This window comes from Triticum urartu, chromosome 7A (genome assembly GCF_056163025.1).
Source record: "Triticum urartu cultivar PI428250 chromosome 7A, HENAU_Tu73, whole genome shotgun sequence".
Taxonomy (NCBI): Eukaryota; Viridiplantae; Streptophyta; class Magnoliopsida; order Poales; family Poaceae; genus Triticum; species Triticum urartu.
In genome coordinates, this window is record NC_141879.1 from 290,776,534 (window position 1) to 290,792,416 (window position 15,883).

Consider the following 15,883-nt stretch of genomic DNA (forward strand, 5'->3'; position numbering starts at 1 on the left):
TCGCAAGCGCAATGGTCCGGGCTCCGGCCTCTGCCCGCTTTGCAGCATCCCCGAAGACTCAAATCACATCTTCTTCTCCTGCGTGTCCGCGCAATTCGTGTGGAGCTGCTTCCGTGACGTGGTGGGTGGAACTTGGTATCACACCAACTTCGCCGACCTATATGACGAGCTCCAGTCCTCCCCCTTGACTTCTCGCCACATTAGGTGGCTTGAGATTGGAGTCATCGCTTGGACCCTCTGGACGATCCGCAATAAGCTTGTGATCCAACGCGCTCCTCTTCGAATGGCTACTGACACTATCTTCAAACGATCTGGTTTCGTGCAGCTTTGGCGGCCGCTTAGCCGCCCTTAGGACCGCGACGCCATCTCTGCCTTCATCGCCGACCTCCGCTCGATGGCCGTCCGCCTGTCTCCGCCGCCCCCGCCACCGCCGCCGGAACCCGACTAGTCGCTTATTTGGCTCTCTGGCTTTTTTTCTTTTTGTGTTTTGGGCTTGTTGAGTTGTGCCCTCAGCAAAACCTTCGTACTTGTCTGTGAGACCTGGATGTGTGCGTCTGAACTAGTCCTTATATGTGTGTTCTGTGACGGTTTGCTTTATTTATAAAGCGGGGCGAAAGTCTTTTTCGGTACACCTCACTATGACTAGACTTAAAACAGTGCTGCGAGGAGGAGCTTGTCCTTGGGGACGTGAAAGAAGTGGTGATGCATTGAAGATTCTAGATTCAGACCAGACACCAGTGACATGCATGCTACTGTACAGCGCAACCTTGGCTAGGAATAGCATTCATGGACCGGCGCCGGCATGGTCGTGATCACCAACATCATTGCCACATGCGCGCAGTTATCGCTTAACCGTCAAAACATAAGGTTAAAATAGCCGTCTTTGTTTTGCATACTTAATCCGTAATTACCTTTTGAATGTGCCTGCATGCATAACTGCACAGTACTACGTGCGTTTATCTCTTGCACCATATATAGATTATTTGAAATGGCTTGCTGCCCAATACTAATACCGTCATACGTGTACAATTAAGGATATAACCGAATCGACCAGAGCGTGTCCAAGAAAAGGAAAAAAAAAGGGGGAAGAAGGTGTCCTTGAAATTAAATGGGATGTGCATGGAGTAATGGCTGGAGTGGCGTTGGGCCGTAGAACTCCGCTATATATACGACTGTGGGATTGGGTAGCACCAACACCTTTAAACGCAACGCCAAATATATCTTCCTTTGCTTCTTATACTTCTACTACTACCATCTCTTAGCATCTCGTTTCCTTCTGGTAGAGCGAAGCTACATGTCCATGTATGTGCGCGCCCATTCACCCGCCGTCTAGGACAAGCTAGCTAGCAGGCACCGCCGGCGTTGCTCGCGAAGCCAGCCGAGGTAGAACGAGAGGAGGAGGAGGAGGATGGAGCAGAGCTGGGAGGCCGAGCAGGCGCCGCCGGCGTCGGGGGTGAGCGCCAGGCCGCCGCCGCCGCTCACCCATGAGGACAACCGCGGCTTCCTCCAGATGCTCCGCGAGAAGAAGGAAAGGTGCGTATGCATATGATGCAGCGATCTGTACGTAGTACGTGTGTGCCTGGCTTCTCGATCATGCGGGCCGCATGCAGGATCGGCCGGTTTTGTCGGGCGATCAGTTCGAGCTGAGAGTTTCCCAGACGAAACCACAAATAAATGCAAGAGGAGATGCAATACGTAGGAGATTCTTCCGGCCGGCAGCATAATAAACTGACTGATTAATTAATGAGTGTAAGCTGCATGCTGCCCCGCAGGCTGGGGGTCGACGCCGCCAAGGTGGAGGTGCGCTTCGAGGAGCTCACCGTGGAGGCCGACGTGCGCGTGGGCCGCCGCGCGCTGCCCACGCTGCTCAACTGCGCCGTCAACGCCGCCCAGGTATATACGTATGTTGCATATAAATATCCTCATCCTCGTGCTGTTATTATTTGCAAAAGAAAAAAAGCGCTTGGATATACGTATAGTGGATGCATGCATGGGATATGCATTGCAGCCAAGGGAGATCTGGTGAGACACGTACAGGGGGTTGTGAGATCGTCAAGCGGTGCTTTTTTTTAGCCAACCAAGTGAGATCAAGCAGTGCTTGGATCAGCTAGCGGCACTTGTTTGTCTCTTCGCTGAGAAGAAACACCTGTTTTTTCTTTTCTTTTCTGAAAAATAAATACCAGTTTTTTAGTTAAGAAAATAGATAAGTTGCTATATACTCCCTCCGTCCGAAAATACTTGTCATCAAAATGGATCAAAGGGAATGTATCTAGATGTATTTTAGTTCTAGATACATCAATTTGTATCCATTTTGATGACAAGTATTTTCGGAGAGAGGGGAAACCCTCCATCCAGATCATCCGGTGCTATGGAAACCATATAGTACCAAACGTTCATCCGGTGTTCACTACTCCAATAACGTCTTACTACCTCCGTCCTGATTTATTAGTTTCTATTATATTTTGTGTTAAATTTTGACATTAAATTTAACTAACAAAATGTTAATGCATGTCATAAAAAATAATATAATTAAAAACTATGTTCAAATACGAATTCAATGATATAGTTTTCAGTGACATGTATTAATATTTTATTAATTAAATCTCTAGTCAAAATTTAACACAAAATATAAAGATGGCTTATAAACTAGGACGTACGAATGAACACTTGCAGGCTTGCAGCCGCAGTACCATGGTGTGGATAGCATTGGCAGCCGCAGTGCCATGGTAGATTTTTCTCTCCGATAGCCATTGGTAGCCGCTGCAGGTCTAGTACGCAGGTCTCGTACGATCAATGGTACGTGGCCGGCCAAGCCTCTTAATATGCAGGCACTTGACCGACGCGCACAAGTCAACTGGCGGTACTTAGGTCTTCAAAAAGCACATTTTGTGGAAGAAGAGGATGATGAAAAGAAAAAGAATTTTGCGGCAAATTTCTCAGATTTCTAATATTACTGTAAACTGCAAATTTGCTAGTTCTGCACCAAAAACCGATGGAATTTGCATGTTAGAATTTTTCAGTTTTTCAGCCTAATTTTGAAAAATTGTAAAAATGACTGGCAAATCTTTTCACAGCGCGCACCCACATGCCGATGTTTCATGCGTCCCAACTACCAACACCCATCTGCTTGGGCCCCACGTCTGGATGAAGTCATGAAAGTGCATCAAATGATGTTTAGCCTAGCCCTCTTCATTTCCCTGGGAAAGAACCATACCGCCTTATCATCAACAAAAAGAAAACTAGCACTAGGATCGGAATCTAACGGTGAGAGAAAAGGGACACCAAATTCTCGCTCAAAATGGAATTCATGGCTCGAGTATTTTAGCTGGCCCATCCCGCTATCCCGTTGACATCATGAGACATACTCCTGTTTCCTTCGTCGACCCGCGGCTGAATTGATGGATAGGTAAGCCCGTCTACCGAAGAAAGAAACAGCATCCAAGTATCTCTCTCTCCAATAAGGCCATCGTTTTTTTAGTACTGCTTTGGTTTAGCCAAGTCTCTTTTTTTATTTTTGAAATTGGTTTAGCCAAGTCTTATTTAATCACAAGACAGAGTACTGGTTCAGTTTGTTGTAATACACTGATATATACACTAAACATGGCGTTATGTCCATCAAGAAAAAAAAAACATGGTCATATGTTTACACAGATACTATAGTTGCTAAAAGAAATGTTGGTACAAATAGGTTGGCCCCAACTAAGCCTACCATAAACAGAGCTACTCCCTCCGTCCCATACATACAGGGGAGCTACATGTATTACTTGGGGTGCCGCTGCCCCCCGGCCATTGCTAATTAGTGAAGGAAATTTCTCGTGAAGGCTTAAATTTAGTAGAGTGCACTCATTTGGCCCCCTCAAAGTTGCATATTTTCTATTTGCCCCCCTGAGATCCTTCGTTAGCTCCGTCATTGGTACCGTATCATAGTGTCAAAAAATATCTTACATTATGAGGGAGTAGTATATCGTTGGACTGTAGGCAGGGTCTTCTGGACAGCACAACCATCACAGCACAGATCTAGCCTGGGGAATTTTCCATTTTGGTACCTGGTCTTTACAATTTTCATGAGCGTAGCGTGGCCATTCCTGAGGTAGCATTCGGTGTAGAAGACGACAGCAGCTACGGCAACGGCTTTAATGCAGTCTTGTTCCTTTGCCATGACGAGGAAAGAAAAAAGGAAGAAGCAGATCAAACGCTGGTCCCATACGTCTCTGTGATCACATCACATCACTCAAAGAAAGAAAAGAAAAAAGATACTAACTCCTAAGTGAGGCCAAAAACGTCAAAACTAATTGCCGTGTTGCTACAGCAGTACAGCTAAATATAAAAAAGATTACTCCTAAGTGAGGCAGTTGACTGAAGAGTTAACGCTACTGCCTTCCCTAGTTAACCAACTTTCTTAAGAACAACAATACGAAAATAGAACAGCATTGATCAACTAAGCATAATTAGAGTTGCGTTATTTTTAGTGGTTGGCGGATTCAAATATATATAAACAAATAAATATGGATTGTATCCCTTGGGGCCTTGGGGGTATGAATGTTGATTATGCACTGGCAGTAATCTACACATTTTTGTGGAAACTCTGAAAAGTGTTCTGTCACTAACTACCTCGAGCAGTTTAGCCAAGATTCGTTTTGACAGCATCTGATAGCCTAAGCAGATTTTTACCTTGCTAGTTGATTTCTCATGAGATGAACAGCACGCGCCAGCATTTCCTACACAGTAGAGCGAGCCTGAGAACGCCCCTAACACAGCCAAAGTAATCCACGATTACCTGCACAGAAGGTTAGAAACTGTAACGCCAAACGACAAGCAGATAGATTTCTTTGCAAGTCACAACACCCCATAGAAAGGAAAACGACCAGGTATGCCTGACAACAGATAGAGAAAATAAAGAGTGCACCAATAGTCCCTGGGGCTAGCAAGTTGATAGTGTACATCAACCTAGTATAATTTGACCAAAACAATCTAACAACGAATGGAGATCAAAGCACATCTCCAGCCCCTGCATCCAAAGCGACAGTGCATGTTTTCATGCAGTTTAACATCTCTATAGTATCACATATGTATGTTTAAATCCAGAAGTTCCATTTAATATGGATACTGTTCGGCAAGTCACATTTGAAATCATAGTTCTAAAATTGTTTGTTGTGCAGGAATTGGCAACATCTTCACACATGTGTACCACAAGGAAAAAACCTATCAAAATTATAAATGGAGCAAGCGGGACAATTCGTCCATCACGGTAAGCAGCTCTACTTTTTACTAAATCGATAATGGTTGATACTGTTTATCTCAGAGTAAGTGTTCCACTGAAAAACATGTAACGCTCCATATCAGGAGTTCATCATTCATTAATTTATTATTCACCTAACATGCTGAATCTTTGTGATCCCGTTACATAATCAGGATGACACTTCTTCTAGGAGCACCTGGTTCTGGGAAAACTACTTTTTTAAAAGCATTGGCAGGAAAGTTGGATTCTTCTTTGAAGGTACACTGAGTTATCTACTTGCCACCGAAACCACTTACTAACAAGACAATCATTGATTAACCAGCATTGTTTTTTTCTTGATATCACATCTCTTAATAGCTCAAAGGAAAGGTCATGTACAATGGAGAAGAAGTGAATTCCTCAACACCTCAATACCTGCATGCCTACATTAGCCAGTATGATCTTCATCATGCTGAGATGACCGTCAGAGAGACGATTGATTTCTCTTCCAAGATGTTGGGAACCAATAATGAATTTGGTGAGACACCCTCTTGGGTATGGGGATATAGCTTTAGTTCCCGTGTATATGAATGAGCTAATTTATAACCAAACCCAGACACTGAAAATTAAGAAGCACTCCTTTCAAGGTTTTTTTCCCTTTGCATGACATAAATACTAATGCAAAATTCCTGTTTGAAATGGTCGCCTTAGAGATGCTGGGAGAAGCAATAAGAAGGAAAAAGGGTGTCATCAACAAAGTGGACCAAGATCTTGACTCGTTTATTAAGGTTACTAAGTTTATTTTCCGCCAATTTTGGTAAAACTGGAATCCAGTTCCCCCAATTGCTTAAATCTGTTTTCTGCAGGCTACCACCTTCGGAGAAGGAAGCAACCTTACAACAAACTATATTATCAAGGTAAATTCGTAACTTTTCAATTTATACATTTGTCTTCATAACATAATCACAAACTTTGTGCAAATGCAGATACTTGGTTTGTCCGAGTGTGCAAATACCCTAGTGGGGGATGAGATGAGAAGAGGCATATCAGGAGGACAAAAAAAGAGAGCCACGATTGGTAAGGATTCTATAGTGTTTACTATGTATCTTGTTCCTCTTATCACCCTCTGTTCCCACTTTATAGAGTGCATTTTCTAATGCGACCTTATTTCATAATAAAAAAAAGGGTTTATGTTATAGTCCTTGGCCCAATAAAAAATTTATCACCTCAACAACTTATATTTTGTACAGTATTGCTTGATGAAACAAAGATCCTAGTTAAACCCACAATGAAAAGATTGTAAAGTAACAAAATGTCAAAATGACACCATAATTTCTTGACATGTTCGATTAAATGGACTATGAAAACAGTATGCGTGTACTTTTGTAGTGAGCCGGTCACGATATTACAGAATGCTCTCTTCCTGCTGAACTCTCTATTGTTCTCCAGAAAAAATAATTTGAGGATGATATTTATTCTACTGAATAAGGGCAACTCTGAATATGTCAGATGTAACTAAAAATTACGTAGATTGCTGGAAGGTACCCACACTGCAATGTGCTGCATTTATAATATATATTTTCCATGGCCTATTCTGCTTACGAATATGTCAGATGTAACTAGAAATTAAGTAGATTGCTGGAAGGTACCCACACTGCAATGTGCTGCATTTATAATATATATTTTCCATAGCCTATTCTGCTTACGAATATGCCAGTTATACAGACGATGGTGCCAGTACCAAAGTTAACAACTATAAATATTGACGATGTAATCAACAGTGGTTTTCTTTTATCAATTTGTCATTGTTGCTATATTTTTAAGATGAATTCACTAATGCAGGAGAGATGCTAGTTGGTCTAGCAAGATGCTTCTTTATGGATGACATATCAACAGGTCTAGATAGCTCCACCACATACGAGATCGTAAAGTTTCTCCAACAAATGGCTCATCTGATGGATCTCACTGTGGTTATTTCCTTGCTTCAACCACCTCCTGAGACGTTGGAATTATTTGACGACATAATCCTTTTATGCGAGGGGCAAATTGTATATCATGGTCCTCGAGAAAATGCTACTGGTTTCTTTGAAATTATGGGATTCAAATGCCCCAGCAGGAAGAATGTAGCTGATTTCCTTCAAGAGGTATTAGATTATAAACTCTAATAAGAGGGAACTACTGAATAAATCTATATTGCTAACTTAAGGGCAAGCAGTGAATAAATATCAGAAAGTAACAATGTAGCCTGCAGTACATGAGTTGCAATTCCATCCACAAAATTCACTATTATGTTATATGTACTTGTTCGTGCATAATAATGCAAGTAACTGACAGCAACTTTTCTTCATTTGACCAGGTAACCTCGAAGATGGATCAAAAGCAATACTGGATTGGTGATGAAAATAAGTATCAATACCGGTCAATCGAAAAATTTGCAGAATCTTTTCGTTCATCCTATCTCCCACAACCTGCGAAAGACGATCTCTGCAAGACAAACAATACAGGAAAGAGAAAGGAGATTATAACAAGTGCAACTCGCAGGATCTCTAGATGGAATATTTTCAAGGCATGCTTTTCAAGGGAAGTATTGCTTCTTAAAAGAAACTCCCCACTTCATATATTTAAGACTGTACAGATAACTGTTATGGCTTTGGTGATCTCAACGGTTTTCCTTCGAACAAATATGAACCATAAAACTGTACTCGATGCCAATAAGTACATGGGATCACTCTTTATGGCTGTTGTGATAGTAAACTTCAATGGCATGACTGAAATTGGAATGACAATAAAGCGACTCCCCACTTTCTACAAGCAAAGAGAGTTACTAGCATTGCCAGGATGGGCACTTCTTTCTTCGGTATTCCTTATCAGCCTCCCAATGTCACTTCTAGAGACAGGTCTGTGGACCAGCTTAACCTACTATGTGATTGGCTACGCACCTTCCTTTCTCAGGTACCCCTCCTAGTCAATTCAATATCTAATGAGCAAAATATTTGAATAAGCTGGAATAACAGAAAGAGTTACCTTGCTTCTTGCAGATTCATCCAGCAGTTTTTGGTACTTTTTGCCATGCATCAAATGTCAATGGGCCTCTATCGTTTCTTAGCGGCAATAGGAAGGACGCAAGTAATGGCCAACATGCTAGGCACTGCAGCTCTCATAGCAATCTACATATTTGGAGGCTTTGTCATATCAAAAGGTTAGATGTTTTAGCTCAGAATAACGTAAGATGTATGAGTACTTGTGCAACGAAGATGCTTAACAGTTTTGTACATTGAAACAGATAACCTCCAACCATGGTTGCAGTGGGGATACTGGACATCCCCATTCACCTATGCACAGAATGCTGTTGCCCTAAATGAGTTCCTTGATGAAAGATGGGCTATTGTAAGCAATTGTTTCAACTAACATTCTTGATCCAATGTACATAACCCGTGCAATTAGTTATGACCTGATGATGATTTTTCATGCTGACAGGAATTTTACTATGCAAATGCTAAAACAGTTGGTGAAGCTATCCTCAAGATCAGGGGGTTGCTCACAGAGTGGCATTGGTACTGGATTTGTGTCGGCATTTTATTTGGATTCTCGCTGGTCCTCAACATCCTCACTATATTTGCACTAGAGTTCATGAACTGTATGTATACCAAAGCTATCAAAATCCTCATAAGTATTGAAACATAAATGCAAACAAAATCATCATATTTGTTCATAATTTGTAGCTCCACACAAGCATCAAGTTAATATCGATTCCACGAAGACAAAAACGGAGTGTAAGAAACAAAAAGTTGGAACTCGCAATGCATCAACTGGTCAAGTTGCCCTCCCGTTTCAGCCTCTTTCCCTTGTATTTGATCATATCAACTATTTTGTTGACATGCCTAAGGTAACATCTTGAGCACATAGTGCCTTACTGAATACTTGCATCCATTTCATTTCCAGTCACGTTTGACCAAACGTATGCATATCTTCCACCAGGAAATGATTAAGTATGGAGTAACAGAGAAAAAGCTTCAACTGCTGCAAGATGTCAGCGGTGTTTTCAGGCCAGGGGTGTTAACAGCTCTGATGGGGATCACTGGTGCTGGAAAGACAACATTGCTCGACGTTTTGGCTGGAAGAAAAACTGGAGGATATATTGAAGGTACTATTAGGATAGCAGGATACCCAAAGAAGCAGGACACATTCTCAAGGATCTCGGGCTACTGTGAACAGAGTGACATTCACTCCCCTAACCTCACTGTGCATGAGTCACTACAGTTCTCAGCATGGCTTCGACTTCCTTCGAACGTTAACTCTCGCCAAAGAGATGTATAAGCATTGACCTTTTGCAATCTTTATCATCTTTGAAGCTAATATATAACAATAGATCTAACAAGATTTCCCTACAAACATGTTTCAGATGTTTATAGATGAAGTAATGGACCTAGTTGAATTGACTGGACTGAAGAATGCCATGGTGGGAATAGCAGGAGCAACTGGCCTGTCAGCTGAGCAGCGAAAAAGGCTAACAATAGCAGTGGAGCTGGTAGCTAGTCCTTCCATTATATTCATGGACGAGCCAACCACTGGCTTGGATGCCCGTGCTGCAGCAATTGTGATGAGAACAGTAAGAAAGACAGTAGACACTGGACGAACTGTAGTCTGCACAATTCATCAACCAAGCATTGGGATATTTGAATCTTTTGATGAGGTAAGATTAAATATAAATTTTAAATATATCAAAAGAAAAGCATGGTCATGTGGTGTCAAGACCAAGAGACCGAAAAGAGTATTGAACTACTCATTACACAAAAGCAAACCAGCATAATTTTTTCATAAATAAAGCATCAAATACAAATAGCCCTTACACCCTGGGTTCCCTTCTGTTAATAGCTCACAAATAGTTACTAATGATAATCAATTAGCCTTTTATATGATTATTTATAAGTACTACAGAATTACCTTTCTAAAGTTGAGTTCAATTTGACTAAATGCAGCTTTTGCTTATGAAAAGAGGTGGTCAAATCATATACAGTGGTTCATTAGGTCCGCTATCTAGCAACATGATCAAGTATTTCGAGGTAAGATTGTCTGATATTCAACATCTATACACAAGATGGAGACGAAAATACTAAAATTTCTTTGTCACAGGCTATACCTGGTGTTCCTAGAATAAAAGAGGGACAAAACCCAGCAGCATGGGTGTTGGATATAAGTTCACACATAACAGAATATGTGGTTGGAGTGGACTATGCAGAAATTTACCGGAGCTCCTCCCTGTACAGGTAAGCCAGATAATCATAAAGCTACAGAAATTGTACTGTTAAACTGGTTTGAGCAATAGGGGAAAAGATAAAACAAAATGAATATGTACCTTGTTTCTGCAGGGAGAACATGCTTCTAATTGAAGAGCTGGGGCAACCAGCGCCAAACACCGTGGATCTACATTTTCCCCCAGGATATTGGCAGAACTTTAGGGCGCAGTGCATGGCTTGCCTGTGGAAACAAAGATGTGCATACTGGAAAAACTCAGAACACAATGTTGTTCGGTTCCTAAACACGTTTGCTGTATCAATTATGTTTGGAATTGTATTCTGGAAAATTGGCTCAACCATGTAAGCAGGAATGACGACAAGCGAGATAATTTTCTTTCATGCAAGCTTATCATGCCTCAATTAGCTCATAACTTTGTATTCCTATGCAACAGAAAACGGGAGCAAGATGTATTCAACATACTAGGGGTTGTATATGGATCAGCACTGTTTCTGGGCTTCATGAATTGCAGCATCTTACAGCCAGTTGTGGCAATGGAGAGAGTTGTTCTTTACCGAGAAAAGGCAGCAGGCATGTACTGTACCTTGGCCTATGCCATAGCTCAGGTAATACTACTTTATCATTCTCTTCAAAAGTAAAACAAATAATCTGGACCTAAAATGATTGGCATATGTTTTCTAAACTCCGATGCTGGATTTCTGTTTGCAGATGGCAATTGAATTGCCTTACATGCTTGTCCAAGTGCTCATCTTCGCATCAATCGTATACCCAATGATTGGGTTCGAGATGACAGCCGTCAAGTTCTTTTGGTTTGTTCTTTACATGGTGCTAAGCTTCATGTACTACACACTCTACGGGATGATGACAGTCGCATTAACACCTAACCTTGAGATAGCTGCCGGATTGTCCTTCCTTATCTTCATCTTTTGGAACGTCTTCTCCGGCTTCATCATTGGGAGAGAGGTACTAGTCTCACTCTGTCAATTAACCCCCTAACCTTTTCACTTTAATGAGAACGCTAACTAGAGAGAACATAGTCAAATTGGGCATCATTTAATTCCTATATAAACCAACCATATGTTGCACATTTAATCCAGATTTGGACTTTTCCTGAAAGATAACAATCAATAATAATTAAAAAAAGAGGATAGGTGTGCATGCCTAACCTAATGAACAACAACAATGTGGCAATGTGGATGCAGCTGATCCCGATATGGTGGAGGTGGGTGTACTGGGCTAACCCAGCAGCATGGACAGTGTACGGGCTCATGTTCTCACAGCTGGGCGACCGGACAGAACTGATCCGTGTGCCGGGGCAACCGGACCAGACGGTGCGTGAGTTCCTCGAGGGCTACCTTGGCCTCGAGAACCGCTACTTCAACCTTGTCACATGCCTGCACCTGGCCATCATCGCCCTGTTCGCCTTCCTCTTCTTCATCTTCATCAAGCACCTAAAGTTCCAGCGGAGGTAGCATGGACAGACTGAACTACGAACTGCAAATACACTAATCGGTACATCACTTATAATTGTATAAAGGTAAGAGAAGAGAAACACCCAATCATAAATAAGCACAAGACCACAAGGACTTTGCTGCTGCAAGATGAGGTGTGTAAATAACCACATGATTTGTGTGAGAATTTGTATATGTACTACTAGTGCAGCCTTACAGGATTGTTGTTATAGCCATGTTGATGAACAGATCAAATTGCAAAATGTACATGTGAGTAGAATGTGTAAAAGCGTATCAAAAGGTTTATTCTGAGTGGCAGGCATATCATCTTGCAATGCAAATGGCAATGGTAATGCAGCATATCAAATGCTTAACGAATTGTGATATTTGGCTTCCATCATTGCCCAGTTTGGATGGAACTCAGCGATCTAATGACAGGATTGTTTTTAGGGGATTTGTGTATGTAACAAGAACAAGAACATAGACGTTCAGCAGGAACTAAGACCACGACGAAGCCCCCGTTGTAAGTCAGCAACGGCATGCCCTCCGCTTCGTGTATGACCTAGCGTCGATGTCCTGGTTGCCGCCGCCGCGCGCCGGCACGCGGCTGCTGCTGCCGCGGCTGCTCGAACTCGGTGGAGAGGAGAGGAACCTGCACTAAAGACGTGAGAAATTGAACCCTAATTTGAACAGAAATGCGAGATGCGTGGCAGATTATTACCTCCGGAAGCTTGGATTGGATGGAAGAGGGGAAACTTTTCCGTGGGATTTTCTGGGAAGAGGCGGGACTGGGAGCGGCACCGCATGGATACAGGCTCTCGATAACTCTGCAATATTCGCAAAAAAAGCTTGCAAGTGTAGGCTCTCTGCAATGTTCGCAAAAAAGCCTGGGTCTAAAAAATACACATAGGTTCAGCAGATCCTGTTGAGTATCGTTGTTATTTAAGAAACGTAGGATATCATAGGATTTGTACTTCAAGATAACATTATACTTTTATATATATATATATATATATATATATATATATATATAAGCAATACAAAAACAATTTCATCAATATAACTCTCTCTTTTCTAACATGATATCTATCGCAACTCGATTCTAGACCCTAGCCACCGCCACTTCCGCACCCATGCGTCGTCCCTGGGGCGGTCGGTCTCCATGACCGTCGCTGGGGCCGCGCCGCCCGTACCTAGAGTTCATCCACCGGTCGTATTGACCGGCTGCCTTAGAGAGTCTTTTCCCCGAACATTGCTCTAGTGTTTTCTCTCTCCCGCCGGTCATCTTGATCGCGCGGTTTTTTTTTTGGTTTTCCGATCTATTCTTGATCGGTTTGCGTCGCCCACCGTCGCCGTCGACCCCGAGCGCCTCTATTCCGACCCCGGCGCGACCAGCCGGCCTCTCCTCCGACCCGGTGGCCGCGCGCGCCGAGGCGGCCCATCAGGGCCAGCCGTCGTCCGTGTGTCGGTTCGTCGTCGCCCTGCGCCGACCGTCACCGCCCTGCTCCGATCGAGACACCTGCATCGCCCCGACCCGGCGGCCTCGCACCATGCGACGGCTAATCATAACCGTCGCTCGCACGCCGGCCCGCCCATCGATCCACATCACCCGCCTCCGCCGCGTCTGCACGGCGGCCCGGCGGTCTACCTCGCCGGCCTCGTCCACGGTTGCGTCGGGATGGCTGCGTCAGGCTCGTCGGCTGCCTCAACTCGGGCGCTGCTGCTCCGTTGGTCGCTCGGGTCTCGCTGCCCGGGCGCCGGCGTTGCTTTGGCAGCCCGGGTACCGGTGCTGACAAGCTCGTCCGCACGACGTCCCACGTCGTCTGTCGTCGCCGGCTTCATCTCGGACTCCACCGCCACCACGCCTCCACCAACCGGCGTCCCCGATCTCGCGCGCGATCGGCTTGATCACCTGCTCGCCGCTGCTATCCGCCTCATCTCCGTCGCGCGACCGACCTGACCCATAGGTTACGCGCGCCTCCGCGGGTCCCGTGAAGATCGTCCCCGAGTTCAGCGTGCCTCTCCACCAATCGAGCATCGGGTTGCCACTGCGTCGCCCCGTCGGGCCGCAGCGCCGCTGCCTCGTGGTTCTCCTCCCGGCTGCATCGACTCGTGCGTCGCCGCTGCGTCGCCCCTTCGGGCCGTAGTGTCGAGATACGCGGTCCCTGCCGCCGCCCCGAGGCCGTCCCCACGGTTGCACCGACTTGCGAACCACCATTGTGTCGCCCCTTCGGGCCGCAGCATCGTGGCCCACGGTCCCCGCCGTCGCCCCGACCCGCCTGCCGCCGCTGCGTCGCCCCCCCGGACCGTAGCGTCGCGGTCCGCTCCGCCGTCATAGCGCGTCGACCTCCCGTGGTATGCCCCGTGCCGTCTTCCTTGGCGCGGGAACGCCATCGTCCGCGCTGGTCTTCGTCACGCTGTCAGGGTTTCTCGCCTACTTCGAGCACCGCCGCCGCACTCCTAACCTCGCCGCCGCTGCCACTCTTCTTTGGTCGCCGCTGCCGCTACCTTCGTAGCCGCCGCCGCCCGTCCACCCCCTTGGCCTTCGTCCAAGCACCAGCCCGTCGCCAGCGTCGCCGTCATCTACTCCGACCACTTCGTCTACTCCGACCACCGTTGGTGACATCGGCCCCGCTCCGATGGACGCCACAATCGTCGTCGAGTTCTTCTCTGTTGGTCCCTCCGACTTATGTTTCTTAAAGTTTGAGGTTGCAATGCTTATGTGAAAAAGTTTCAACCTGATAAGCTCAAACCCAAATCGGAGAAGTGCGTCTTCATAGGATACCCAAAAGAAAATGTTGGGTACACCTTCTATCATAGATCTGAAGGCAAGATATTCATTGCTGAGAATGGATCCTTTCTAGAGAAGGAGTTTCTCTCGAAAGAAGTGAGTGGGAGGAAAATAGAACTTGATAAGGTAATTGTACCTTCTCCTGAATTGGAAAGTAGTGAAGGAAATATGCCCTAGAGGCAATAATAAAGTTATTATTTATTTCCTTGTATCATGGTAAATGTTTATTATTCATGCTAGAATTGTATTAACCGGAAACATAATACATGTGTGAATACATAGACAAACAGAGTGTCACTAGTATGCCTCTACTTGACTAGCTCGTTGATCAAAGATGGTTATGTTTCCTAACCATAGACATGAGTTGTTATTTGGTTAACGGGATCACGTCATTAGGAGAATGATGTGATTGACTTGACCCATTCCATTAGCTTAGCACTTGATCGTTTAGTTTGTTGCTATTGCTTTCTTCATAACTTATATATGTTCCTATGACTATGAGATTATGCAACTCCCGTTTACCGGAGGATCACTTTGTGTGCTACCAAACGTCACAACGTAACTGGGGATTATAAAGGTGCTCTACAGGTGTCTCCGAAGGTATTTGTTGGGTTGGCGTATTTCGAGATTAGGATTTGTCACTCTGATTGTCGGAGAGGTATCTCTGGGCCCTCTCGGTAATGCACATCACTCAAGCCTTGCAAGCATTGCAACTAATAAGTTAGTTGCGGGATGATGTATTACGGAACGAGTAAAGAGACTTGCCGGTAACGAGATTGAACTAGGTATTGAGATACCGACGATCGAATCTCGGGCAAGTAACATACCGATGACAAAGGGAACAACGTATATTGTTATGCGGTCTGACCGATAAAGATCTTCGTAGAATATGTAGGAGCCAATATGAGCATCCAGGTTCCGCTATTGGTTATTGACCGGAGACGTGTCTCGGTCATGTCTACATAGTTCTCGAACCCGTAGGGTCCGCACGCTTAAAGTTCGGTGACGATCGTAATTAGGATTTTTGTGTTTTGATGTACTGAAGGTTGTTCGGTGTTCCGGATGTGATCACGGACACGACGAGGAGTCTCGAAATGGTCGAGACATAAAGATTGATATATTGGAAGCCTATATTTGGATATCGGAAACGTTCCGGGTGAAATCGGG

General features: G+C 44.5%; 1 protein-coding gene and 1 long non-coding RNA gene across 7 annotated transcripts; one reads left to right on the forward strand and one right to left on the reverse strand.

Moving 5' to 3' along the window:
* Positions 1 to 1,182: 1,182 nt before the first annotated feature.
* LOC125522531 (ABC transporter G family member 45) lies at positions 1,183 to 11,946 on the forward strand. The gene is made up of 22 exons (XM_048687582.2): positions 1,183 to 1,533; positions 1,773 to 1,893; positions 5,160 to 5,248; positions 5,413 to 5,497; positions 5,597 to 5,756; positions 5,930 to 6,006; positions 6,085 to 6,135; positions 6,205 to 6,295; positions 7,061 to 7,362; positions 7,575 to 8,170; positions 8,257 to 8,417; positions 8,502 to 8,605; positions 8,696 to 8,855; positions 8,941 to 9,104; positions 9,197 to 9,529; positions 9,621 to 9,911; positions 10,198 to 10,281; positions 10,352 to 10,485; positions 10,588 to 10,815; positions 10,908 to 11,079; positions 11,183 to 11,437; positions 11,677 to 11,946. The coding sequence occupies exons 1-22, from the start codon at positions 1,409 to 1,411 to the stop codon at positions 11,944 to 11,946; spliced, it is 4,053 nt and encodes a 1,350-aa protein (XP_048543539.2). The 5' UTR covers positions 1,183 to 1,408.
* On the reverse strand, positions 3,589 to 12,854 carry LOC125522532 (uncharacterized). Of its 6 annotated transcripts, none has more exons than XR_007289809.2 (9): positions 12,647 to 12,854; positions 11,360 to 12,577; positions 10,575 to 10,696; positions 10,359 to 10,477; positions 9,645 to 9,804; positions 8,243 to 8,385; positions 7,635 to 7,702; positions 4,672 to 4,777; positions 3,589 to 4,150 (listed from the first exon to the last, which is right to left on the reverse strand). It is a non-coding gene; the product is annotated as an uncharacterized LOC125522532 (long non-coding RNA). The 6 variants fall into 6 exon arrangements; XR_007289808.2 differs by having other exon boundaries at positions 8,243 to 9,804; positions 11,360 to 11,496; positions 11,641 to 12,577; positions 12,647 to 12,853; XR_007289807.2 differs by having other exon boundaries at positions 8,243 to 9,804; positions 11,360 to 11,534; positions 11,641 to 12,577; positions 12,647 to 12,852.
* Between the last annotated feature and the right edge of the window lie 3,029 nt (positions 12,855 to 15,883).

Excerpts from the sequence above, each read along its gene's own strand:
- LOC125522531 (XM_048687582.2), top strand. The coding sequence starts at position 1,409 with ATGGAGCAGAGCTGGGAGGCCGAGCAGGCGCCGCCGGCGTCGGGGGTG. Across the intron at positions 1,894-5,159 it reads GCGCCGTCAACGCCGCCCAG|GAATTGGCAACATCTTCACA; the intron begins GTATATACGTAT and ends TTTGTTGTGCAG. Across the intron at positions 8,606-8,695 it reads TTGATGAAAGATGGGCTATT|GAATTTTACTATGCAAATGC; the intron begins GTAAGCAATTGT and ends TCATGCTGACAG.